The sequence below is a fragment of the Eumetopias jubatus genome, unplaced genomic scaffold (genome assembly GCF_037043125.1).
Source record: "Eumetopias jubatus isolate StellerSeaLion01/CBP00866 unplaced genomic scaffold, mEumJub1_p1.0 scaffold_12, whole genome shotgun sequence".
Classification (NCBI taxonomy): domain Eukaryota; kingdom Metazoa; phylum Chordata; class Mammalia; order Carnivora; family Otariidae; genus Eumetopias; species Eumetopias jubatus.
Window position 1 is genome coordinate 45,662,679 of NW_028274818.1, and position 26,130 is coordinate 45,688,808.

The following is a 26,130-nucleotide window of genomic DNA, read 5'->3' on the forward strand; positions in this document are numbered from 1 at the left end:
CTGGGATCATGACTTGAGCCGAAGGCAGACGCTTAACTGACTGAGCCACCCAGGCGCCCCACCCCCTGCAATTAGTTTTATTATAAACTCTCTGAATAGTCTGTATAGTGCATCATCAGAATTAGACAATGTTCATGCTGTAATACCATCCACAATGAGAGACTAAAGTCTAGCAAAGGTGAATATTCCCTATGGAAGTAGGGAATGATTTCTTTGCTAGCAGATGAGTTCATGAGGCCTTTAGATGACCTGGATAAAGTATTCTAGGGATCATTACACTTTTTGGTGTTTGTTCTTTGCTTACTAACTTTCTGATTCTAATTTGGCCTCCCGGGTATAGAGATAATTGGAATGGTGACCCTTGGGGCGCCTGGGTGGCTCAGATGGTTAAGCGTCTGCCTTCAGCTCAGGTCATGATCCCAGCGTCCTGGGATCGAGTCCCGCATCGGGCTCCTAGCTCAGTGGGGAGCCTGCTTCTCCCTCTCCCTCTGTTCATGCTCTCTCTGTATCTCTGTGTCTCAAATAAATAAATAAAATCTTTAAAAAAAAAAAAAGGAAAGGGGACCCTGGAGTATGGCCATACAGTATCATGGTGTCTCTGATTTATATATTCCCCAGTTTGGCACTAATAATTGGCATGCCGTTTGCAGTTCGCCTCCGATTCTCTCCTAACCTACTTGAATAAGACTTTTTCAGGCCATCACTCCTCCACATATGCTTTCATCAAGGCCAGCAGCGGTTTCCATGTTGCTAAATCCATCGGTCAATTTTCAGACTTCCTCTGACTTGACCCATCAGCAGTATTTGACATAGCCAATTGCACCTTCTCCTTGAAACATTTTCTTCACTTTGCTTTTGAGATACCATATTCTCCTGATTTTCCTTTACATTTCCTTTACATTTACAGTGACTGCTTTGAAATGTCCTTTGCTGATTCCTCTTCATCTTCTTAAACTATAACCTTTCAAGTGCCCAGCTTCATTTACCCTATTTAGAAATTGCAATTCCATTCTTTCATTTGGTTGGGCCAAAATCTTGGTTGTCATCCCCTACCTGCATCCAGTCTATCAGCAAATTCTATCAGCTTTCTCTTAATAATGTAGAGTCCGACTACCTCCTCTGCTATCACAACGATCCAGACAATCAGCTTGCTTCCCCAGATTATTCCAGTAGTTTCCAAATTTATCTCCCTGCCTCCACCTTTGCCTCTCATTGTTCTCTTCTCAGCAAGCCCCCAGAATGATCCTATTAAAATGTAAGTCAGATCATGTCACTCCTCTGCTCAGTACTTTCTGGTACTTTCCCACTTCACCCAGAGTAACAGCTGAAGTCCTAGCTGGGGCCAGCAAAACAACTGGCCCTCCCCATCTGGCCTCCTTCTCATTCTCCCATTGCTTTCTCCATTTTGTGGTTCCTTGCTACTATTCCAGCAATAAATCCTGGCACATTCCTGCCTCAGGGGCTTTGCCCTTGAATGGAAAACTCTTTCCCTAGATAGTCACATGGCTTCTTCAGTTCTTCAGGTCTCCAGTTAGATGTCAGCTTATCAGTGGGGCCTTTTCTGATTACCCTGTTTAAAAGTGCAGCTGCCTCCATGCCCACCTCCGAGCCCTTCCTGTCCTCTTTCTCTGCTTTATTTTTTTCCAGCACATTGTCTGACTCACTAAATATATTACTTGTTTATTTGTAAATTCCTGCCCGATATTTTAGCCTCCATGAGGGCAGGGACTTTTGTTTTCATTAATCTGTCCCCACCGTCTAGAATGTCTTTGATACACGGTAGGTCCTCAAAATAAGTTTGTCCTGGGTCTACTGAAGCTTGGATCCCCTGGGAAATGACTGGATATATGGTTTTGCTTTGTAGAAGACTGAGTTCCACCACGGCAATGCCTCCTCCCAACGCCTTTATCTGAGCTGTCAGCTGGCCCTCTGCTGTAGCACCTGTGTCCTGTCTCCTCTCTAATTCAGGAGCGCCTAGATCTTCTGATTTCTACTTGAGTCTTCCTTCTAGTTGAGTTTCCCTCCCTCTTACCAAAGTTTGTGTGCCTTTAAACATTTCCCCCCACCCTTGAAGTTTATTATGAATGTAGAATGTTAGTTTATGATAACAATGGTTAAATAACACTGTCTTATGTGCTTTATTTTGTGCTTTTCTTTTTTCCAAATGACATTCTTAGGATAAGACAGAGAAAAAAACTTCAAGTTCTACTAGTTCAGCTTGTTGTGTAAGGTCTGTTTCATCAGAGAAGAGAAGACTGGTGAGTGTTTGTATACTATAACTAACTACATATTATTTATATTAGAGTTTTAATGTGTAATTAGAAGGTTTATGATATAAATTCCCCCATTACTTTTCTACTCGTCTTTTCTTTTTTTTTTTTTTAAAGATTTTACTTATTTATTTGACAGAGAGAGACACAGCAAGAGAAGGAACATAAGCAGGGGGAGTGGGAGAGGGAGAAGGAGGCTTCCCGCCGAGCAGGGAGCCCAACGCAGGGCTTGATCCCAGGACCCTGGGACCATGACCCAAGCCGAAGGCAGATGCTTAATGACTGAGCCACCCAGGCGCCCCTCTTTCTTTTTATACTTTGTGATAGCCAACAGAAAGAAAACCAGTGTTTGGTTTCTTCCTTCCTTCTACTCACCAAAAAGCATTTATCAAGTTATTTCTTTGTGCTGGTAGACCCTATCATGCGGGGTTAGACAACATGGATATAAATTAAGAGAGGTTTTTTTTTTAATTCAGTTAGCCAACATATAGTACATCATTAGTTTCAGATGTAGAGTTCATTAGTTGCATATAACACCCAATGCTCATCACATCACGTGCCCTCCATAATGCCTATCACCCAATTACGTCATCCCCCATTCCACCTCCCTCCAGCAACCCTCAGTTTGTTTCCTATAGTTAAGAGTTTCTCATGGTTTGTCTCCTTCTCTGATTTCTTCCGATTCAGTTTTCCTTCCCTTTCCCTATGATCCTCTGCACTATTTCTTATATTCCACATATGAGTGAAACCGTATGATAATTGTCTTTCTTTGATTGACTTATTTCGCTCAGCATAATACCCTTCAGTTCCATCTACGTTGATGTAAATGGTAAATATTCATCCTTTTTGATGGCTGAGTAATATTCCTGTGTGTGTGTGTGTGTGTGTGTGTGTGTGTGTGTGTGTGTGTGTGTGTGTATACACACACCACATCTTCTTTATCCATTCATCTGTTGATGGATACCTGGGCTCCCTCCACAGTTTGGCTACTGTGGACATTGCTGCTATGCATATTGGGTGCAGGTGCCCCTTCGGGTCACTACATTTGTATCTTTGGGGTAGATCCCTAGTAGTACAATTGCTGGGTCGTAGGGTAGCTCTGTTTTCAACTTTTTGAGGAACCTCCATACTGTTTTTCAGAGTGGCTGCACCAGCTTGCATTCCCACCAACAGTGGGAAATTGGAAAGGGTTTCCTTTTCTCCACATCCTTGCCAACATTTGTTGTTTCCTGACTTGTTAATTCAGCCATTCTGACTGGTGTGAGGTGGTATCTCATTGCACAATTTTCAGTGCAATCAGATACCATATCTCATTGCACAATGTCACTGCACAATTTCTGTTTCCTAAAGGATACATTTTTTTTTCTTTCTTTGATTTGTTTACTTGATGCCAAGTGTTGTTGAGCATTTTTTCAGGTGTCTGTTGGTCATTTGTGTATCTTCTTTGGAGAAATGTCTGTTCGTGTCTTCTGCCCATATCTTGACTGGATTATTTGTTTTTTGGGTGTTGAGTTTGATAAGTTCTTTATAGATCTTGGATATTAGCCCTTTATATGATATGTCATTTGCAAGTATTAAGAGAGTTTTTAAGTCTTTTCCCATATATGGTTATATTTGGCTTTATAATATCTTTTGCAGGTAGCCAAGGCAGATATGTAGTGTTTGTGCTTTCAGATTCAGAAATTAAGGTCCAGGAGGTTAAGTGACTTGTCCAAGGACACCAAATTGTTAATAGCAACAGAACCAAGTCCGGAGTCATGCAAATAATTAAAAAAGACATTAAGCTGGTGCAAGCTAGGGTGATTGGTGAAGAACTCACGACATTCAAGTTGAAGTTAGGTGTATGTCAGGATAGCTACATGGTCGGGGGTAATAAGAGAAAGTAGTTGTGAAGGTTGTGTGAATGCAGAATTCGGTTTTTTAAGGATTTGTTTTTGTATTTGTATAATGACACTGCTGTTTCAATTTATTGTTTCTGTATTAACCTTCTTAAAACACAGGTTTCAATATATTTCTCTCCGGTTGAAAAATCACTTTTTAGTCTGTCATTCCAGACGCTCTTAAATTTGGTCACACCTTAACTAGCCAGTTTTCTTTTTTCTTCCTGAAAACGGCCCTTCTGCTTCTAACTAGGCTGGTTTATTTTCTCTCTGCTGAATTTACACCAGTCATCTCCAGTATCTTAGAATGCCTAAGCTTTCTTAGCTGAGAAAAACTTTTTCTTTTACTTATTAATCTGTATTCAATCTTTAGCATATATTTTGTCCATCTTTTTTCCTAAGTGTGTTCCAACTTTTGGTGCTTGGTGTTTTGAACTCTTTTACAACTTATTGTTATTGCTTTGACACTTAGGTATGTCCTTTCATTAGATTATTCATACATATCCGTCTTCTCTCTATTCTTTAAGTCTTTAGGACAGGGGCTATATCCTGTTTCTCTCTTACTTCTTTTGTGCCTAGGCCTGTATCTCCAGAGCACATGGAGAGACAGACTGGGAGAGTAGAGATAGTAGAGAGAACTTGTTTCAATCCTGGCTCTGCTGCTGACTTGCTGTGTGTAACGTTGAGGAAGATAACTTTTCTCTGTTTGAGCCTTGAGTACTTTATAAAATGGGGATGATGATAATACCTGTCTCAGGGTTATTAAAAGATTAAATAAATAAATGTGTCAGTCTATTCAGTAACACATAGATGTGGAAAAATATATTGTCTCCCAGTCTCTTTCTCCTGTAACTATAGTGTCAGTGCACAATTTCTATTTCCTAAATGATACATTTTTTTTTTCTTTCAGAAATTGGATCATACAGACATTTTGTACTGTGATGTAAAAAGAAGACAAGAACTGAAAAGGTAAATTCCTCCTTTTTGTTGATATCTTTTACTTTGGGGGGCTTAGAATTGTGAGACTAAATATTTTGATTTGCAAAATTTTTTGTTTACTTTGACTAGTACTGATTTCATGCCAGTATTTCTAGCTCTAGCACAGGTTATGATCACTGAATTTTTTTTTTTTGAAGATTTTATTATTTGAGAGAGAGAGACAGCAAGAGAGCACAAGCAGTGGTGGGGGGGTAGCAGCAGAGGGAGATGTAGACTCCTTGCTGAGCAGGGAGCCCAACTCGACTCAGGGTACGATCCCAGGACCCCCGAGATCATGACCTGAGCCAAAGGCAGACACTTAACAGACTGACACCCAGTGCCCCTGACTATTGAATTTCCTTAATATTAGTGTAAATTTAATAAAAAGTTGAGTGAAATAAAAAGTCTATCACAATTCTGTGCTATGTAAATGACACTTTCAAGTAAAATGCAGATTTTTATCTCTGGTGATTTGATTTTGACACACCCTTATAAGATACATAACTCTGTTACAGATAATAATAGAAGAAGTTATGTGGCTGGCTTAAAAATGTTACAAAGATAAATTATCTTTATATATCACCTGTGAAGAGAATATGTCAATTATGGAATTGTTATGGTTTTAAAACTGTGTTATTTAAATAGGATATGGCTACAACTAGAGAACTTGGGGAAAAATGGTAGGAATAATGGGGATTATTTTTCTTTAGTTTCTGTGTTCTTGGATAAAAATTTCAGAGAACTTTGTGGTGAAGGCATTTCTTGCCACTAATGGGGTAAATATAAAGTATAACATATGATGAAAGTTGATGAGATGATAGTTTCTCTAAAAATAAAGAGTTATGAGAAAATGATACAGATGGCATTAAATATATACATAAAAGTTCTGCTTCCCAGGCAAGCTTAGTTAATATTTGCTAAAAACAAAAAATTCAGCTTGCCTCTGGCTTTTCTTTTGGTTTTTCTTTGTTTTTGTTTTTGAATCATCTCCTCCTCTTTCTTTGTGCTACTTTGCTCCTATATTATTACCTGTTGAAGTATATTCTGTTATATATTTCACATTACACTGACTATTAGTTTCTAAACTTTTTCAAAATGGATTTTTAATGCCTTTTTTCCTAGTATTTTTTTTTTTAAGTTCTAAAACACTGTGTGGTTTTTCACTTTAGCCTTATTAAGGGCACATTTTTTAGCCCTTGATTTTATATATACGAATAAGGGAATGAATAGACTTCTGATCTATATATACTACTCCCCTAGACTTGTCCACATAGTCTTTGGGAGGAAGAAATAGCAATATTGTTGAATTATTTTGAGAATAGGATCTAAACTATTCCAAGGATGCAATGAAATGCACCTTGGCTTCAGTATTTACTCCAAATCTGCTATTTGGCTTCATCTCTTGCAACACTGAATAGTCAAATGCCTACTGCAGCATTTTTGCATTCCTGAACCCATGTGTGATCAATGACCATGCCATTGTGTGGGTTATCATCATATCTACTGAGAGTAAGGACGTCAGTGATGTGAACAAGGCGTGGCATTTGGATTTATTGTTACTATCTGAATATTTGCTTTCAGCTATTGGTAAGCTCTCTAGATAAAACTTGTAGTGAAATTTTCTCTTGTCAAAGACAAACTATATGGCATACAAGATATTTTAAAACTGCTTTGTCATGTGTTTTAACAATATGGGATAGGAGCTATTATATACTGAAAAGGTTGCTTGGACAAAAGAAAGCTGTCCTACTGTGCTTTGCAAACATCAGTGTCAACAGTGCAGAACTTCTAACAACCATTGGTTGCCTGCATTGAATGTGGTTCATTTGCTGTTGTTGTTTATTCATTGGAGAAGTAAACAAACTTATTTGCCTAAAGGTTATAAGTATTTCTTTATGGTATATGGCATCTTCTGTAAAAATCTCCCTATTCAGCTCTAGGGATGGTTCCAAAATTGGTGTGCAGTGAAAGCTGAGGGTGCAGATGAAAAATCAGAATTTTGTCACCCTGAAAGCTACTTACATCGTTCCATTACCACAATTCTCAATCCGTGGTTTGAATACATACAGATGTATTAGCAATGAAAATATCAGCAAGGGCAACAATCTTTTTTTTTTAATTTAAAATCAACTTATATTATTAGTTTCAGGGGTAGAGTTCAGTGATTCATCAGTTGCATATAACACCCAGTGTTCATCACATCATGTGCTCTCCTCAATGCCCATCACCCAGTTACCCCATCCCCGACCCACCTCCCCTCCAGCAAACCTCAGTTTGTTTCCTATAGTTAAGAGTCTCTTTGGTTTGTCTCCCCCTCTGTTTTCATCTTATTTTTCCTTCTTCCCCTGGGTTCATCTGTTTTGTTTCTTAAATTAAGGGCAACAATCTTAAGTATGCTTTTGAAAATATTCAGAAAGCATTTCCCTGAGCAGTGCACTTTCAGTTTGTGGTATTTCTTCACTAAGTTGCATCATCACTGTTGATGATTGACCAGTGATGATTGACCACTTGATGATTAAAAAGACTGGCCAAATCTTTTTAAGCCCAGGAATTGAAGAGGTGAGAAGTTTTGCTTCAGTTACCGTTAGATAGTTGGCAACATTGCCACCAGCAAGACCCATTATTGGCAGAATTAGCCAAAAAGTAATTTATTCTTCAATTGAGCTAAGTTGAAACTAAGTATATAATTCAGTATCCTAAGTGAACATTATGATGACCAACAGAGCAGTCTAACAGCTGATAGTGTTGAGAAATTGTTCCTGAAGTATATCATATTTTAAAATGGCTACTAAATTTTTACATAGTCTAAGTATAATAATAAAGTTTTGACAAAATTTCACATTATTATATGACAAGAGTTCATCTAGGATGGTGTTTCAACTTCAGCTGAATATTGATTTTATACTGTCATTCATAAAAGATAAGTATTTAAAAAAATAAGTATTTGCTCCATGTCTAACTTACATCTAAAAAGATATCAGAACTTTAGTATTTTGGGTTACAAATATAAAACTGCTTTATCACAATCTAGTATTTTGCAAGACTAGTTGATAAGAGGTAGTTTTAAGATTTAATTTTGTTGGTCTTTTAAAAGGTATTGTATTACTGAGTTTTCATTAATTATGACCATACAGACCGTGGCGCATAGATGGCTATAAAACATGCAGCACAGCGTTGCTGTGAAGAACAAATAAAAAGGAATATGAAGGGGCACCTAGGTGGCTCCGTCAGTTAAGCGTCTGCCTTCGGCTCAGGTCATGATCCCAGGGTCCTGGGATCGAGTTCTGCATTGGGCTCTTTGCTCAGCGGCGAGTCCGCTTCTCCCTCTGCCCCTCCCCCACTTGTTCATTCTCTCTCTCACAAAAATAAATAAATAAAATCTTAAAAAAGAATATGAAAATGCTCAGAGAACTACAGGGTCCCATTAATATTTTTGAGTTACGTTTTGTGTGTTGTTCTCCTGGTTTTTCTTTAATACAGTTGACATCTTAAACGTGGTATACTATTAGAAGCCAGAGCCCTATTAAAATTTCAAGTTTTGTTTTATCATCATTTACTAACAGATAAATAATAATGGAAAGAAAATAAAATCCAATGAAGACTCAGGTAAAACCCTATAAAAACTCTGAGGTGTTTATAGTTTGCTCATATAATTATTTGAGAAATCAACTGTTTAGTGTCTCTTTCTCCCCTACCAGACTGTAAGCTAATTGGGTCAGAACTCTATTGGATGTGTCCTCCACGGCCTTCAGGTCCTAGCAGAGTGACAGGCACTTAGAAGGCCCTCAAGGATTTATTGATATAAATTAATGCATTGTGTTTCATTGAAATTTTTTCACCTTTCTTTCTGACTACAAAGTAGTATCTACTTTTATGAAGCAGGAAAATATCACCTCTAGCTATTGCTACTTCTAACATTTTAGCATATTCCTTTCTAAACTTTTTACTGTATTTGTTTAAATTGTTGAGACCACATTATATATACAGGTTTGTGCCCTGCTTGATTTTTGCTTAATATTATAACATGTTTTGTTAGATCATTGAAAACTTTCATAAACATCATTTAAAATGACCATGATATTCTATCATTTTGGTAGAATGGCATATTTCTTAGTCATTTCCAAAATTTTAGAATTTACCCTGTTATCTTACTTTTTGCTATTATAAATAATCCTAAATTTTAAAAAAGATTTTAGTCCATTTTTAATTTTTTTCACCTTGGTGTAGATTTCTAAAATGGGAATTACTAGGAAGTCAAAGAATATGAACATTTTTAGAATTCTTAATTATCAAATTCCTTTTTTTTTTGTTTTATTTATTCATAAGAGTCAGAGAGAGAGAGGGAGAAGCAGAGAGAGAAGCAGGCTCCCCGCCCAGCAGGGAGCCCAATGCAGGACTTGATCCCAGGACTCTGGGATCACAACCTGAGCCGAAGGCGGATGCCCAACCATCTGAGCCACCCAGGCACCCCTCAAATTCCTTTGTAGAACTCTTTTTTTTTTTTTTTTAGAGAGAGAGAGTGTACAAGCAGGGGAGTGGGGGCGAAGGGCAGAAGGGGAGGGAGAGAGAATTAAGCAGGCTCCATGCTGAGCCTGATGCAGGGCTCAATCTCACCACCCTGAGATCAATGACCTGAGCCGAAATCAAGACACTTCACCACCTGATCCACCCAGGTGCCCCACCTTTGTGGAACTCATATCATTTTGCATTTCTACCATGAAAGGGTCCATTTTTCAACCCCTCGCCAGTATTTAATGTTATTTTAAAATCTTTGCTAATTTGATAGAAGAAAATGGTATGCTGTTATAATTAGAAAGTCTGTGATTACTAGGGAAGTCAAACTTTTTCCCCCAAATATCTGTTAGCCAATCCCTTTTCCTCATTAGCAATTTTCTGTTTATGTCCTGTTCTAGAGTCAGTACTTTTTGATGAGCTTTTCATTTACTAAGGCAAATAAACCTTATAATATATATATGTACACACATATATATAACATAACATGATATATATACACATATATAACAACCATTTCCTAGTTTAAAAAATTTTATTTTTTAATACGCTAAAGTTTTAAAGTAAATAGTCATTTATTTATTTTTAAAATTTTATTTAAGTAATCTCTACACCCAACCTAGGGCTCAAACTCATGACCCCAAGATCAAGAGTCACATGCTCTTTCGACTGAGCCAGCCAGGCTTCCCCATAAATAGTCATTTATATTTATTTTCCTTTGTGATTTTTCCCACCACTCTTAAGTTTAGGAAGCTCCTTACTAAGAAATCAGGTAAATATTCCCTTTTTTCCCCTATGGTTTTTAAGGAATTAATATGAAGTATAGCAATTTTGGTAATTATTTTGCACTTAAGTATTTAATCTATATGGAATTTATGTTGCATGGTATTATATAAAGCTGTAAATTTGGTTTTTGTCCAAATAGACCAGTTATGCCAACACCATTTGTAATTCTTTCACTTCTTTCTTAACGTAGCCATTTCTTATTTTTTATGAAGTTGAATCAGACCAGTTCTGTCATTTCCTAACTGAAATAATACAGTGCAATATTATGTATAATTACGTATAATTGCAATGATAATATTTAATATAATAATTGGGTTTCTGTGCTGCTTTACAGATTGAATGTAGAAACCGACCCTCCAGGAAGGAGACCAAAAATCAATTCTTCATCCCAAGGCCCTGTTAAGCTCCAAGAAGTATCATATTCAAATGCTAATCAAATTATTTCACAGAGTCCTTGTTCACATGGAACTAAAAAAGACCTAAGTAAATGTGTAGATATTAAAGATATTAAATTGACAAATGTTAGGAGTAAGCCTGACCATGGAATTAAAAACCTTAGCAGTCCTAAGATGGCCAAAGATGTAAAACCTAAAACTGAAGTCCAGGCAAGTGAAAAACAATGGCCTCATGTACTCGCTCAGCGGGAGAAGGTGAAAGAACTCAAGAAAGAAAGGCACAAGAAATTTAGGGACAGTTCTGAAAAATGTGTTTCAGAGAAATTCAAGAGAATCCGTTTTCCTCAGGATTATAATTCCAACAAGATAATTAAGGAACCCCTTGAATCTAGAAGAAGGAAGATCAGTTTCAAAATCCCAGTAAAATCCCATGATACCCTCCAGAAGCTTGTAGAAGAAAATGTCTTCAGTTTAGAGTCTAACAAGTCAAAGTCTAAGCAGGAGAAAAAAGGCCTCGAAGGCTCCCAAGTTTCATTAAATTTGACCAGGCACAAAAGTGAACGTTTATTTTCAGATTCCACGTCTAAGCAGGCTGTTCATGAGTGGAAAGGAAAAAACCATCATGAGCATCAAGAAAGTGATTCAAATTCCAGGGAAAACTTAATCCAGGTAAGGTGGTGCAAAATGAGAATGTAGGTTTTAGGAAAGAATTTTAATAGTCAGGTTTGAGTTGTTTCTATTATGAGTAAGATCAGAGAGCTGACCAGTTTAGTCAGGAAGCTATATGTTAGTTCCTTTATTTTACCCCTTTAATGCCAAACCTCCTTAGGAAGATATCCTGGCAAGTATCAAGGATCTGTAATAGAAGATGATGTGTGAAAAGGTAGCCAGAAGCAGTTACAGACAGTCCTTTCAGAAAAGCACTGTGGCCGGGTGCCTGGGTGGCTCGGTTGGTTAAGCGACTGCCTTCGGCTCAGGTCATGATCCTGGAGTCCCGGGATCGAGTCCCACATCGGGCTTCCTGCTCAGCAGGGAGTCTGCTTCTCCCTCTGACCCTCTTCCCTCTCATGCTTTCTCTCATTCTCTCTCTTTCTCAAATAAATAAATAAAATCTTTAAAAAAAAAAAAAAGAAAAGCACTGTGACCATCTCTTAGGCTCTTCTGTAACCCTGGGTACTATAGAACATCCAGGGGTCAATATTCTGAATAGCTATTCCTTTGACAATTATTTTTGGAGTGCTACAGTATGCCAGGTACTGCATTCACGGTCTCTGCTTCCAGGGACTTCTTCATGTGAGGAGACACACAAGCAGTCGATCACCTTAAGTCTGATAAGTACCTATCACTTAACATGGGAATACAGAGCCGGGAGTAATGGCTTTGGTACGCTGTAGAAGGAATCCTTAAGAAAGGTTTACTGGAGGGGGTAACATTGAACCTGAGAGCTAAAGAATGAAAAGGAGTTAATCAGATGAAGGCCAGGTGGGGTGGGATGGGAGAAGCAAGAATGCTTCTGGCAAAGGGAACTGCATATACAGAGATCCAGGTTGGAAAACTTGTCACATCTATTTTGCTTTTAAGTTATGTAGTAAATCAGCATGTGGACTAATTTGAGAACCTCATCTCTAAAGCCTTGTTTGTGTGGCAAATAACATTATTTACCTTTAAGAGAACTTTTGAACCTTTGGAACTTCAGAACTTTTGACAGACTGAAATTTAGAGCCTGCTCTTAAACAGGGCTGGTTGAGGGGCGCCTGGGTGGCTCAGTAGGTTAAGTGGCCGACTTTTGATTTCGGCTTAGGTTATGATCTCAGGGTCGTGGGATTGAGCCCTGCATTGGACTCTGCGCTCAGTGTGGAGTCTGTCTCTCCCCCTCCTCTCCTCCCCTGCTGCTCGTGCTCTGTCTCTAAGATAAACAAAATCTTAAAACAAAACAAGGCTGGTTGAGCCCACCTCCTTTTAGGAATGAAGACTATAGATTGCAGTGTAAGATACTCTTAGGAAAAACAGAGGGATTGTAGCTAGGGAGGCTGGAAGAGCTGGAGAGAGTACTTCTTATTCAGTGAACTTGAAGGAGTCCAAAGAAGGAAACAATTGAGTTTGTTCTTTTTATTGCTTTCTTAAAGCTCCAGTTTTTCTGAGTTATAAGCAGTTCTCTAGTGTAAAATGTGAGAATAGAATTTGAAGTTGGGAGTATGTTCGTTGAACATCTTTGTGTCATTGCTTGATGTTCGTTACCCTGTACTATGTATCTAAAGAACAGCATGAGCAGTCCCCTGCAGTATACCATGCAGTTTCTTTCCTTTTTTTTTTTTTAAGATTTTATTTATTTATTTGACAGAGGGAGCACAAGCAGGGGAAGCAGCAGGCAGAGGGAGAAGCAGACTCCCCACTGCAGGTAGCCTGATGCGGGGCTCGATCCCAGGACCCCCAGATCATGACCCAAACGGAAGGCAGACGCCTAACTGACTGAGCCACCCAGGTGCCCCTACCTTACAGTTTTCTTTTAGTCTCTAAATAGAATTACCACATAAATCAAAAGAGGTACATAGCATGAATATTAAGTTGTAGGAGAAGCAATTTTTGCATGATTACTTTCCAGTTACTGGAATTAAAACTCCTTATCAACTGTTCCTTTGATACCAGTCTTATCGGACTTAAAGTCATTTAGACACAGGAACAGCAAATAAATATTGTTCTTATCTTGAATATATTCTCTTTAGCATATTATTGACAGTAGCTAATCTTCTTAATATTACATTTGTTGTTTTCCCCACGAGTTCCTCAATAGATAATTATCTTCCTAAAATGATGAGTGTACTTTATAAGGAAATAATAGTTATTTTCTGGATTTGGTAATCCTGTTATTTAGTAATCCTGTTATGCTTTCCTAAGAGAAAATAGCTTCTTTTGTTTCTTAAGTTTTATAGTCCTCTGTAGAGACCCCTTTGCACCCTCCCTTCACCGTTGCAAACTAATGTTCTAAGATTTATGGTTTATAGGACACTTTTATAAACAGCATCCCACTAAATCCTTACAGACCTATGAGGTAGCAATTCAACAGTTCATCATACATTAAAGCTACTTGTTATGTATTAGGTACATTTCTAGGTTCTAGGGATTTAGAGATGAATAAGATGATCTTTACCCTTAGGAAGTGCCCAGGGAGGCAGATTAGTAGACAAATACAGTTGCAATTCAGTGAAATAAAAGAGCACTAAGAATTGGGCTGGTGTTAGTATAAATTTGGGAGTGAGTTCAGGAAAGGCTCACCAAGGTGGAGATTCTTGCGCTTGGTAGTGAAGGGTGTGTAGAGCAAGGAATAAGAGTCCTACCAGGATAAAGGGCCAGCATCCTAATGGTACAGTCGTGAGGTTGCATGACAAGAGTGTACATGGGCACTTAAGTTGTTCCGTATGACTAGAGTTGAGATGTGTAGGAAATCTGTGTATAGGAGAGGAAGTGGAAGAGGAAGCCAGGGTTCAGACAATGGATTACTTTGTATCCCATGGGAAAGGTTTTGTTTCGTTTTGTATCCTGCAGAGGGTATGGAAAGCCACTGAAACATAATCAGGGAAGCAGGGTAATCTGGTTTTCAGGTCAGAATCACTCCAGTAGATAAAACCATTGTCACTCTCATTATTGATACTCCCATTTGCCATCCCCAGGGAGGGCTGTATCCCAATTCATTTATTTACTAAAGCATGGTAGGAGGAGGCAAACAGTTAAATAAATGCCCACTGAGACTTTCTCTTTTAATAGGGAGAGGTCTTCAGGAGCAACTGACAAGAACTTTCCTGGTTTGGAGGAGTGATAGAAAATTTACTGACGTCCCTGGAAGTGGCCTGTGGTCAAAGACAGTGAAGGGTAGTAATGACCTAAGTAAACAATAAGACTTCAAATATCAGGAGTACTGTAGGAAATTCTGATAATAATCTCTAGCTTGTTTGGCACTTCTTAGCCGGAGAGGACCTTAGGGATCTGGTGAGATTTAAAGTCAGAGGGAGAAGGGATTGTAAAATCCAGGGTCATGGGGACAGTAAAGCTATTAGGAACTTTTGTGTGTGATGTATATGGTGTTATATATACCATGCGAGGACTGATGTTGGGAAGTTAGGATGGCAGCCGAATTCCCAGGAAAGCAACGTATGATACACTTTTTTAAAGAGCGTATGTAATTTATACCATGTATAGCTGCCTGTAAAATATGTGTGAGTTTGGTGTTATGTTGGAGAATTCTTAGAAGATGATATGGTTTAGTAGTGGCTTTTTCTGAGTTCCCTATTACCTGTACAGAGGGTCAGGTAAGTCCCATCTTCTTAGCAAAAGTGCCAGTGAAAACTTGGAATTAGTAGATTTTCAACCTCTGCTAAAAGAGAAAATTAAAACACAAACCTCTGGCCCTCTACCCTTGTAGAATACAACTCTTGCAGTTTTCAGCTTTTTCCCTGCAGCCATCTCCTAATCTTCAGGTTCCCTTTTTTTTTGTCATGTCACTTTTAGAAATGGGTCAGCTACTTCTGGGTGAAAATTTCCCATTGAAGGTCAGCTTGTTTATCTTGGCCATGGTTCTTTCTGTTTCTCAGGGTGGCATGTAGTTCTATTCTTAGAACATGAATATTTTCAGGAATGTATATATGAATGAGTAAACTTTAAAGACTTTCCACCTTGTTTCATTGACTTAATAGAATGAGGCTTTTCTATTCTAGGGGCAGTTTCTCTTCTAGGGGCAATTTACCCGAGAGGGAGCATTTGGCTGTTGACTTGATGGAGACATTTTTGATTGTCAAGATTGGGAAGGAGTCGTGTTACTGGTATTTAGTGGGTAGAGGCAAGGGATACTGTTTAAACAGCATAATGCACATCGTATTCTCTAAAACAGAGAATTATCCAATGCCAAATGTCAGTAGTGCCAATGTTGAAAACCCTACTCTAGGTATATGCTTCATTCTTTTTTAACCCCCAAGGTTTTTTTGTTTGTTTTATACTGTTTTTTTTTTATGTTCAATTAGCCAACATATGGTACATCATTAGTTTTTGATGTATTCAATGATTCATTTAGTTGTGTATAACACCCAGTGCTCATCACCACATGTGCCCTCCTTAATACCCATCACCCGGTTACCCCATCCCTCCACCCCCCTCCCTTTTGTAACCCTCAGTTTGGTCCCTGAAGTCCAGAGCCTCTCATGGTTTGTCTCCCTCTCTGATTTCTTTTTTATTTTTTTTTAAAGATTTTATTTATTTGAGAGAGAGAGAATGAGAGATAGCACGAGAGGGAAGAGGGTCAGAAGGAGAAGCAGACTTCCTGCTGAGCAGGGAGCCCGATGTGGGACTCGATCCCGGGACTCCAGGATCATGACCTGAGCCGAAGGCAGTCGCTCAACCAACTGAGCCACCCAGGCGCCCCACCCCCTCTCTGATTTCTTCCCATTCAGTTCTCCCTCCCTTCCCCTGTTGTCCTCTGTGCTATTCCTTATGTTCCACATATAAGTGAAACCATATGATAATTGTCTTTATCTGCTTGACTTAATTTCACTTAGCATAATCTCCTCTGTTTCCATCCATGTTGATGCAAATGGTGGGTATTCATCGTTTCTGATGGCTGAGTACAGCCACTCTGGAAAACAGTATGGAGGGTCCTCAAGACGTTAAAAATAGAGCTACCCTACAACCCAGCAATTGCACTACTAGGTATTTATCCCAAAGATACAGATGTAGAGAAAAGAAGGGGCACATGCACCCCAATGTTCATAGCAGCAATGTCCACAATAGCCAAACTGTGGAAGGAGCCAAGATGCCCTTCAGCAGATGAATGGATAAAGACTATGTGGTTCATATGTACAATGGAGTATATGCTTCATTCTTAACTAATAAAATTACTTTTCATTTCAGAGTTTTGAAGCTCCATGTTCTTCAGCATCACTTGCATCTATTCAAGATACAGATCAAGAGGTTACTGATATACTTACTTACTTTGAATATTTCAATGAAATTAAGTCAAACAGTTCCTGTATAAATAATAAATAATGACTATATAAACCTTGGTAATATGAAAGTAGCAGTGATATCTCTATTTAAATCAATATGTAAGTTTTACAGAGTTATGGAAAATTACTTGGAAGATATTTACATTTAATTGATCACCTTTTTGTCTTTGTTTTTAGTAAGCTCTAAACTGTTTTGAATAAAGAGCGTGGAGCCTATAGCCTACAAGTTACATGAATTCTGATATAATGTTATCATAACTTCTGCATGCTTACGCCTAGGCTTACTAAAATTCAGTATGATAATAATCTGTTGGCCTTATTTTTCTAATCAGCAATAAGATGAAAATGTTATTCAGTGAAAATGAGAGTGCATGCATTTTTTTTTTTTTTTTTTTTTTTTTACCTGTTGCTTCATTTCCCAGCTAGAATCTCCTGATTGACCCTCTTGGAATTATTGCATAGACTTTTATGTTTCTTGGTCCTAAATTAAAATTAGATTCATGAAACACTTTGTAGTTTTTTATTTAAAGAAGACTTTAAAACCATATTGATTACTTTTTATTTGTGATAGTTGTATTTTTCTGTTCTGTGGGTCAGTGCTCCTTGATAGAAGAAAGATTTCTCATCCCTCCTCCAAATCTAGATTAGATATACAATTCTTCACATCAAAATATATCAGGGAACTACTTCCCTGATGTGAGAAGGGTCTTAAAATCTAGATTTCAGTTTTTGATGGCTCATAAACAATCTTAGAAATCTCAAGAAGAGGTTCATCATCCAGATAAAAAGTTGGCTCCCAAAGTACATTGAAGTGAAAATGGGATGTGAATGAACTTATTTTGAAGGTCTACTATGTACTAGGCTCTGTGCAGGGAACTTCATATTATTTCATTTAATCCTCACAAAAATACTAACAGGCAATAGTTATTTAACATTCCTATTTTGTGGATGAACAGATGGAGACCCAAGGTAGTTAAATAATTTCCTTGCCTAAGGTTACAGAGGTAGTAAGAGAAGAGCTACTTTTAAACCCTGTGTATGGGGGCACCTGGGTGGCTCAGTCGTTAAGCATCTGCCTTTAGCTCAGGTCATGATCCCAGAGTCCTGGGATCAAGCCCCACATCAGGCTGCCTGCTCTGCAGGAAGCCTGCTTCTCCCTCTCCCACAGCCCCTGCTTGTGTTCCCTCTCTCACTGCATCTCTCTCTGTCAAATAAAATCTTTAAAACAAAACAAAAAAACCTGTGTATGTTTATAAATCTGTATTCTTTCACCATTCTGCCTCTATATTTTTGTGACTTTTTTCCCCACAAACCATCTCAAGTGAATTTATTAGAATTAATTGCTTTCTAATCTTACTAATCTGCAAGTAGATAATCCAAAATATTTTATTATGGGTCTTTTATAATTTAGATGCAGATAGTGGAAGAGCTCCATGCTGCACGTGTGGGAAAAAGTGTGGATTTACCTGTGGTTTTATCTTCCGGAGAGTTAATGAGCATGGAGATTGACTTGGTGGAAGATGATGTACATTCCTCTGCTGGTATACCCTATCTGTAGATGATGATGTTTCTGATCTGCTATGCTTTCTCAGGAGTTAATGAGCCAACATTCAGTTTTTATAATATTTAGATGAAAAATGTTAAAATGTGCTCATTTGAAACAATAAGGTATGGTATATGTCTTCTAGTGACAAGAGTCAGGTCTAATATTTGTCTTACTGTTTGTTTTATACGTCTCACAGTATTAGGCAGTTAGACATATTTTCTCTTTCTCTTTTTTTGCCAAGGGTCAGTAATCAGGGTTATCTTTTATTCTGCTGTCAACTGTCAGAGCTGTCTTTTATTCTTGCCCTTAATCATAATTTTTGACAATTTCAACTATGTAAAGCCCTGATCAGAAATAGAGAACAAATTGAGACTTACTGGAGGGAAGGTGGGCAGAGGGATGGGTTAAATGGATGATGGGTTAAGGAGGGCCCTTATAGTGAGGAGCACTAGGTGTTGTATGTAAGTGATGAATCACTAAATTCTACATCTGAAACTGATATCATACTGTATGTTAACTGGAATTTAAATAAAAAAATAATGCCAATTGCTCAAAGGTATTATATTCATGGATTTCTTATTTATGTAGTAAAGTTTTGATCATTCTTCCTACTTGGAGAAGGTGATAGATATTACCCAAAGTCTGTTAGCATACAGTTTTGAATTGTATTTATAAAAATGTAATGCTACATTAACATTCATATTGCACTTTTCAGTTTACTAAGTGTTTTCCTGTGCATTAACTTATCTTATCCTCACAATGGCCCTATGAAATAATCTGATCTTACCTGTTTTTTTCATTTACACATTTATTTTTTCAATTATATTTCACTCACAGTGTATTAAAATTAGCTTATAAATCCTAAGTGTACCACTACTAGTGATGCAGAACAAGGTTTGGCAAACGTAGTTACTAGTGGGGCAAATTAGTTTGTGATTTAAAATCCACTCAAACAATTCAGGATGTTTTACTTGTAGATAGTTAAACATTGATTACTGTTCTTTAAAGGATTAGAGTAAACACAGTTTTGTTTTGGTTGTCTAAATGACTGCCTTCTTTTAAGAATACCATCAAAGTTCTATGATATCAAAACCTTTAGTTATTATACAAGTCTGTTATCAAGTGTCATGAAATGCTAACTTTGCTCTTTTTCTCTAGCAAATACAGCTTCAGGTAAAAAGCTTCTGATTGTTATTGACACAAATATTCTGATGAATCACCTCAATTTTGTTAGAATTTTGAAGACAACAGAAATTCCAGGTATTTATAAAGCATGATTCTGATTTTCTTAAGTTTTTTTTATATTAACGTTGATATGGGGTGGTTTTTTTCCCCCACAGATACATTTCCATTTAGATATGTTATAAAGTATATATCTTAAAATATATATATTAATAATCAGCATAAGTAAAAAGAAAAAAGCACCTTCATAGGTTAACTTAACAATCCAAAGTTACTCTTCTTTGAGCTCCTATAGTATCTATTTTTGTAACATTCATTTGATACTTATATGTTTTTGTTTTTCTTTTAAAGATTTAATTATTTGAGAGAGAGAGAGAGAGCGCAAGTGTGCACGGGGGGCTGGGGCAGAGGGAGAGAGTCCTAAACTGACTCCGCCCTCAGAGCTGGACGTGGGGCTGGATTCCTAACCCTGAGATCAGGACCTGCGCCGAAACCAAGAGTCAGACGCCTAACCCACCATGCCACCCAGGCGCCCCATACTTACATCTATTTTTAGTTACCATTTTTTATGTATTATCTCTTCATTTAGACTGTGAATTTCTTACTTAAAAACTTCCAGTGCTCCTACAACAGTTCAATTTAGGAGCTCAATAAATATTTGTTGACTTCTAAGAACTCTTTTTTATTTTTCAGGCTTTGACAGACTTGTGTTAATAATTCCCTGGGTGGTTATACAAGAGCTAGATCGTATGAAGGCAGGAAAACTGCTAAAACATGCTCAGCACAAAGCTGTGCCTGCAGTTCATTTCATCAATGACAGTCTCAAAAATCACGACAGAAAGCTATGGGGTCAGTCACTACAGCTTGCATCTCAAAAACTCTGTAAGTATTGTTCTCTCAGGGTGTTTCCTGATTCAGATTTGTTTGGGTGCTGACTCATTATTGGGGGGAAATGGTGCAAAACTTTAAAAAAATTTATAATCATTGGAATGTGAAATGGCCAGACATAGTGATGATTAGGGGTATTCTACTGGGCTTGGTTTAGGTGTTCTTGGATTTTTATTTTTCTGCTTCTAGACCTTCTTAGGTTATGTCTTTATTTCACAGATAGTGACTGTATAGTTCTGTATGCATAGTTTTCTATATTATAGTATTTTGGATTCTTTTTTTTTTTTAATACCATTGTTGAGTGACGAAGCCAGTAAGTAATTGAGGTTTCTAATCTGTCACTGATTAGAATCTGTCACTGTGCAGTTTGTATAACGCAGAGAGAGGCATTGTTTTCCTCTGGTTTGTCAGGATCTGTAATAAGGAGGTGTTTGTATAATAAAGGTCTATAGAGTTTCTCTTGATTTATTTTTTTTCATATTAGTTTCTTTTCAGTCATTTTTAAATCACTTTAGTTTTAGAACCTAAGTATGCTCTTTATGTTATATATATGTAGCACCTTGTGAAAAAAAAAATCCATGTGTAAAGCAACACTGTTGCCTCTGCAGAGTTTGTACATATATTTAGAGGATTTATTTCATTCTTTAAAACCTTGTTTTCTTCCAACTCAGTCATTTATATACGTACATTTACACTAACTTAAATATCATGGATTTATGTTGTCTACTCTACTCACATACAGTAAGATATGAAAGAATTCATCCTGTGATGAATCTAATCACGGTATTAACCCTGAGAAGGCTTTTGGCACAGTTGTTTAGTCTTAAATCTTTGAAGAAAAAGGACCTCCATAATTCATTCATTCATTCCCTTTACAAATATTTATTAGCTCTTAGTATGTTTTATATACAATCCTTATGCATTTTGAGCAGCTTTGTGTGGTATGTTTAAAAGCTTTTAAAGGAGAACCACAAATATTAAAGTTAAGAAAATACTAAAATGTTTGAACATTTATATTGAACATCTTAGGTGGTCCTTTTTTTTTTTTAACTACTCATTATGAAAAATTTCAAATGCAGAGGTCGAATAACGTACGACTCCTTGTGTACCTCTCACTCTTTTTCAGTAATTATCAACATTTTGCCATTCTTGTTTATTCTCTCATTTCCTCTTCTCCTCTTTCTACTCTTGGAACTCCTGCAGTAGTTTGAAGCAAGTCCCAGATACTGTATCATATCATTTTTACTCATAAATACTTTGGTATATGTTGCTAACTAAAAAGTATGTGATACTTTTTTTTTTTTTAACAGCTACACAATTAACAAAATTAACCCCTGATCTAAACCATCATGTCAGTAAAACCCCAAACCTTAAAAGGAGAGGAGAATTTTTTTTTACTCTTCTACTTTTTTTAGTTTGTTGATATAAACTATATTTTACTACTTAATAGTATGGATAAGGATAATAATAATGGATAACACTTATATAGTCATTATTCTCCAGACCCTTTTCCAAGTGCTTTGCCAGCTAGTATCTCATTCAAACCATACAGTACTTGTGGAAGTTATTAGCCCCATTTTATAAATGAGGAAATTGAGACAGAGAGGTTAAGAACTTGTCCTAAATAGCATGTCTATTTCTTCAACAGATTTGCTTTGAAAATTATTTTAGAGCTCATTTTAGAATAGATATTTTGGCCACATTTATTATTTATAGATGCTTGGTATATTTCCTTTGACTTTTCCATGTTCATATGCTTTTTTGATGCTTTGACTTCCTCAGTCCCTGCTTTTTTTGATGATTGAAGAGGATAAATCATAGTAGTGGTCTCAGATGTCTGTGTTGTTTCAATTTCTGGGTGTCTTCCTCGAAATCCATATTTTACTTTAATGTTTGAATGGTATTTGATTGTAGTTTTTATTAAATTGCTGAAATTGCTTTTAGTTATAAGGTCGTAGATAATAGATTATTTGTAATTGTCTATGTCAGGTAAGTCCTTTATGTGTTTCTCTGTATCACTGTTTACGTCATTGATCATTAAAAACATTCTTTATATAAAGTACAATGTATTTAATAGGTTTATTCTGTTGATAAGAATAATATGATATATTATTGATATAATAATATATATATGATATCCATTAGAAATTTTTATCATAAAATTACATTTTATATTCTAATGATAAACTAATATTCTTATGAGAAAATTCAAGATTACTGAGTAAAATTAAAGTTCCTGTTTGGAAAAAGGCAAAAACAAATGGACTTTTATTACACTTTACAAATGTCAAGCACATTTGCAACTAGCTCTTAATAATTGCTAATTTTGTGTGTATTATTTTCCTTTTACATAATCATTGAGTATTGTAACAATGTATTTTTTAAACAGGCATTTTTTCCATTAAAAAAAGAAATGTAGATAGTTCATGTTAAATTGCCTTTGTTGACTATAATTTTAGCCTTGTCCTTAACTCTTTTCAAAATTATATTTATTTGACGTAGTATTTAATATGGTGAGAGGAGAATAAGATTTGAAATCTGATTGATCTGGGTTTATAACCTGACCTGGGGAAAGTTAAAGATGAGGAAACTAAGTCAATGAAATGGGGGAAAATAACCTCCAGCTCAAAAAATGATTGTGAAGATTGGTTGAGTTAAATTAAAGTACTTGATGGTTTATGGCCTAGAATAGGCAATAATTCTCTTGTGTCCTTGTTATATGAAAAGCTTATACAGATTGACTAGAAAAACAAAAAATCCCTTTTCCCTAAATGGACAAAGATTATTAATAGGTAATTCACAAAAGAAGTACAACTAAGCAGCCCCTTGTTCACTGCATATATCCTCCTGTTTGCCATTTTTAATGTTAATTTCTGATGTATAGATATTTTTAGTTTAGATCTTTCACTTTTCCTTTCTTCTTTTTATTGCTTCTAAGTTTAGAAAGTTATTCTTTTGCATCATACCAGTGCTTTGAGAATATGAATTAGTAACTTCTCAGGAGAGCAATTTATCAGTGTGTTTCAAGAAACCTAAAGATACAATTTTCTTTCTAGAAATGTTTTCTAAGACATAAGCAGCGATGCTGACAGTGATTTATATAAATAAGGTTCATAACAGTATTATTAATACAGCAAAAAATTTGAAACAACCTGAGTGTCTAACACTTGGAGAAGTTGTATACAATACTATAGCTATGTGAGAAAATACTACTGTATTTCAAAAAATGTTAATGACAAAATAGGATTTAAAAGAATAAAAAAATCATCCCAAATTTGTTAGATCATGCATTATATACTTACAGATGGTGAATGTTGGGTATATTTAGCTGATGGAATTATGAGTTATTTTAATTTTCTTTATGTTTTCTGTATTTTCCAGATTTTCTAAATTATTTTTATAATAAGGGCAAAATAAAGTTATCTGCCACGCCCACACACACCATTTTTATATTTTACTGTATTTTTGTTGATTCATGTATTTGCCAAATACCTATACCAGACACTGTTCTGGAGCCTCATCAGTGAGAAGCTGTTGAGAAGCTTAAATTCTTAAATATTAAATATCATATTAACTATAATTTATACAGAATTTTGTGGGGTTTTTGGTGTTGTGAGTAGAGATCATGCTGTTGTGCCATTTAAGCTGAGTTTTAATTAATAAATATATATTACTTAAAAAGTAATTGCTATTACCTCTTATTGAGCCAACTGTTTCCTATAAATTTTCTTATTTCATTTTCCTGGTTAAGCAGTTTGCCCAAGATTACATGTCTAGTAGGAAAGCAGGGATTCAAACCCAGATTAATCTGTTTCCAGAGTCTTTGTTTTGTTCGCTTTTGAACAGTACCTGAGCAGGTGCTCAGAAATATTTGTTGAATAAATATTTCATGAATATTCTTGCAGTTTTAGGTGTGTTTTCAAGCCCCGCATATTCTAGAAAAAGTGACAGAACAGATAATCTTGAACTTTCATAACTTTAGAGCAGTACACTGTAACCTTTAACTTCATCTGCTGAGTTGTTTAAAGCTAATAATTTTTTGCTGCCCATTTTGCCTTATGGTGTGGTATTTACTCTGTGGACTAAAAGAAGGAAAATCGGCTACTGTAGTATATGTCTGCTTGGTTTACTGGTTGTCTGATAAAGAACTGAATCATATCTTTGGGCTTATGCTCTGAGATCAATTCAGTTCTGTCTAGACTTCACTGGAGATTGTGAGCTCCTCAAGAGTTTGTCCTTGTATATCCAGTTACTTAGCACAGGGGCTTGGGTACAAATTCAGCCCTATATAAAAATTTATTCCTTGAATGAATGAGTTTTCTAATTTGAATGTTTAGAGGACTAATTAATATAGGCTAAAAGTTGAGTTATAGTCTGGGAACAGAGTTGAGGCTCCTTGTCTAGTATATCGTGAATTTTAGTGTGTAAGAGACTCACCAAGGAGTTTCAATTCGTGTTTGGGTGCAGACTCCAAAGATTCTTATCCAGAAATGGGTCTGGGGTGTGGCCCTGAAATCTTATTATTAAGTACCCGAGGGAGTTTTGAGGCAGGCAGTGTAAGGACTTAGGAAAAACACTGTCTTTGGTCTTGTTTCTACACATTACATCATTTTCACAAAATCCAGACTTTTACATCATGCTTTAAGGCTTGCAGAATGCCAGAGGACGCTCTGTCAGCCATTTGTTAACACTTGGTAGAAATTTTTGTGTTTCCTACCTAGGGCCCATATTGCCTTTTCCTATGCATCTCTAAATGTTAATTGTTTAGAGATTAGGGAAAAGCAGACACATGAAAATGGTTCTGTTGCTGGTAGAAGAGTTACTCATTATTTTATAGACCTCTTTTAGGTGGAGGTCATTTTAAGCATGATATAATCCTATAATTTATAATCTCTAAGTGACTGAATTGAGACTAGAATTCATAGCTTTAGGTTTCTAGTATGGCATTTAACTTACTGATCACTTTCTTTTGTGTTTATTAATAGTCATATCCTATTTCATTTTAGTGGTAAACTAACTACTTTGGTAATTCTACCTGAATTCTACCTTCTTTGGAATTCTGCATGAACTCTAGATCCTGAATTTTTAAGGCATTGTTTTGCTGTGTCTTATTTTTCTCTTGATTTAAGAAGTGTTCTTTCTTTTAGATTTTTTTTGACTTGTAAATACTGTCCAGATTTTTAGTATGCTTATTAATTACCGCTTTTGGTAAATTTGCAGATGGACTGAGTGACGAGAACAATGATGATCGAGTATTAAAATGCTGTCTTCAGTACCAGGAATTATTCCCTTGTTCTATTGTTATTCTGTGCACGTGAGTTCCATAGTCATTTTACTCTTTTTTTTTTTTTTCTAAATAGCAACTATACCAGAGAATTTTTAGAAGTCATATTATACCCACCAGACTAAGGATCAAAAACGCACATGATTTTCGAAAACTGCCAGTAAGCATATTCAATTTTGTGTCACATTCTTATAATGTGTAAACTATAGAAGAATGAGATCTGAAACTTATGAATTCTTCAGTTTTATTTATATGACATTCAGAAACCTTTTATAAAAGCTGAGAATAGCCAATTTAATCTGTCCACAAAATAGTTCAGAAATAAAAGTCTGACAAATTTTTGGTCAAGAGGCAAGAAGGTTAATTAATTAATTTGTGGGGAAGAGGCAGTTTGTGTTGGTGGTACGCCTGTGGTGCCT

The 26,130-nt window shown here is 36.4% G+C and overlaps 1 protein-coding gene across 4 annotated transcripts in view; it reads left to right on the top strand.

The window, feature by feature from the left end:
• Positions 1-26,130, top strand: part of SWT1 (SWT1 RNA endoribonuclease homolog) — a 106,645-nt gene that overhangs the window by 4,333 nt on the left and 76,182 nt on the right. For all 4 annotated transcript variants that reach the window (XR_015766450.1, XM_028121534.2, XM_028121533.2 and 1 more), the window contains exons 3-10: positions 2,178-2,258; positions 5,061-5,119; positions 10,761-11,490; positions 16,717-16,776; positions 18,223-18,352; positions 19,516-19,617; positions 20,233-20,421; positions 25,648-25,741. Coding sequence is in view for 3 of the 4 variants with exons in the window: in XM_028121534.2 (XP_027977335.1) it covers positions 2,178-2,258; positions 5,061-5,119; positions 10,761-11,490; positions 16,717-16,776; positions 18,223-18,352; positions 19,516-19,617; positions 20,233-20,421; positions 25,648-25,741 (1,445 nt within the window). In the remaining variant the exon portion in view is untranslated. The remainder of the gene's footprint in view (positions 1-2,177; positions 2,259-5,060; positions 5,120-10,760; positions 11,491-16,716; positions 16,777-18,222; positions 18,353-19,515; positions 19,618-20,232; positions 20,422-25,647; positions 25,742-26,130) is intronic.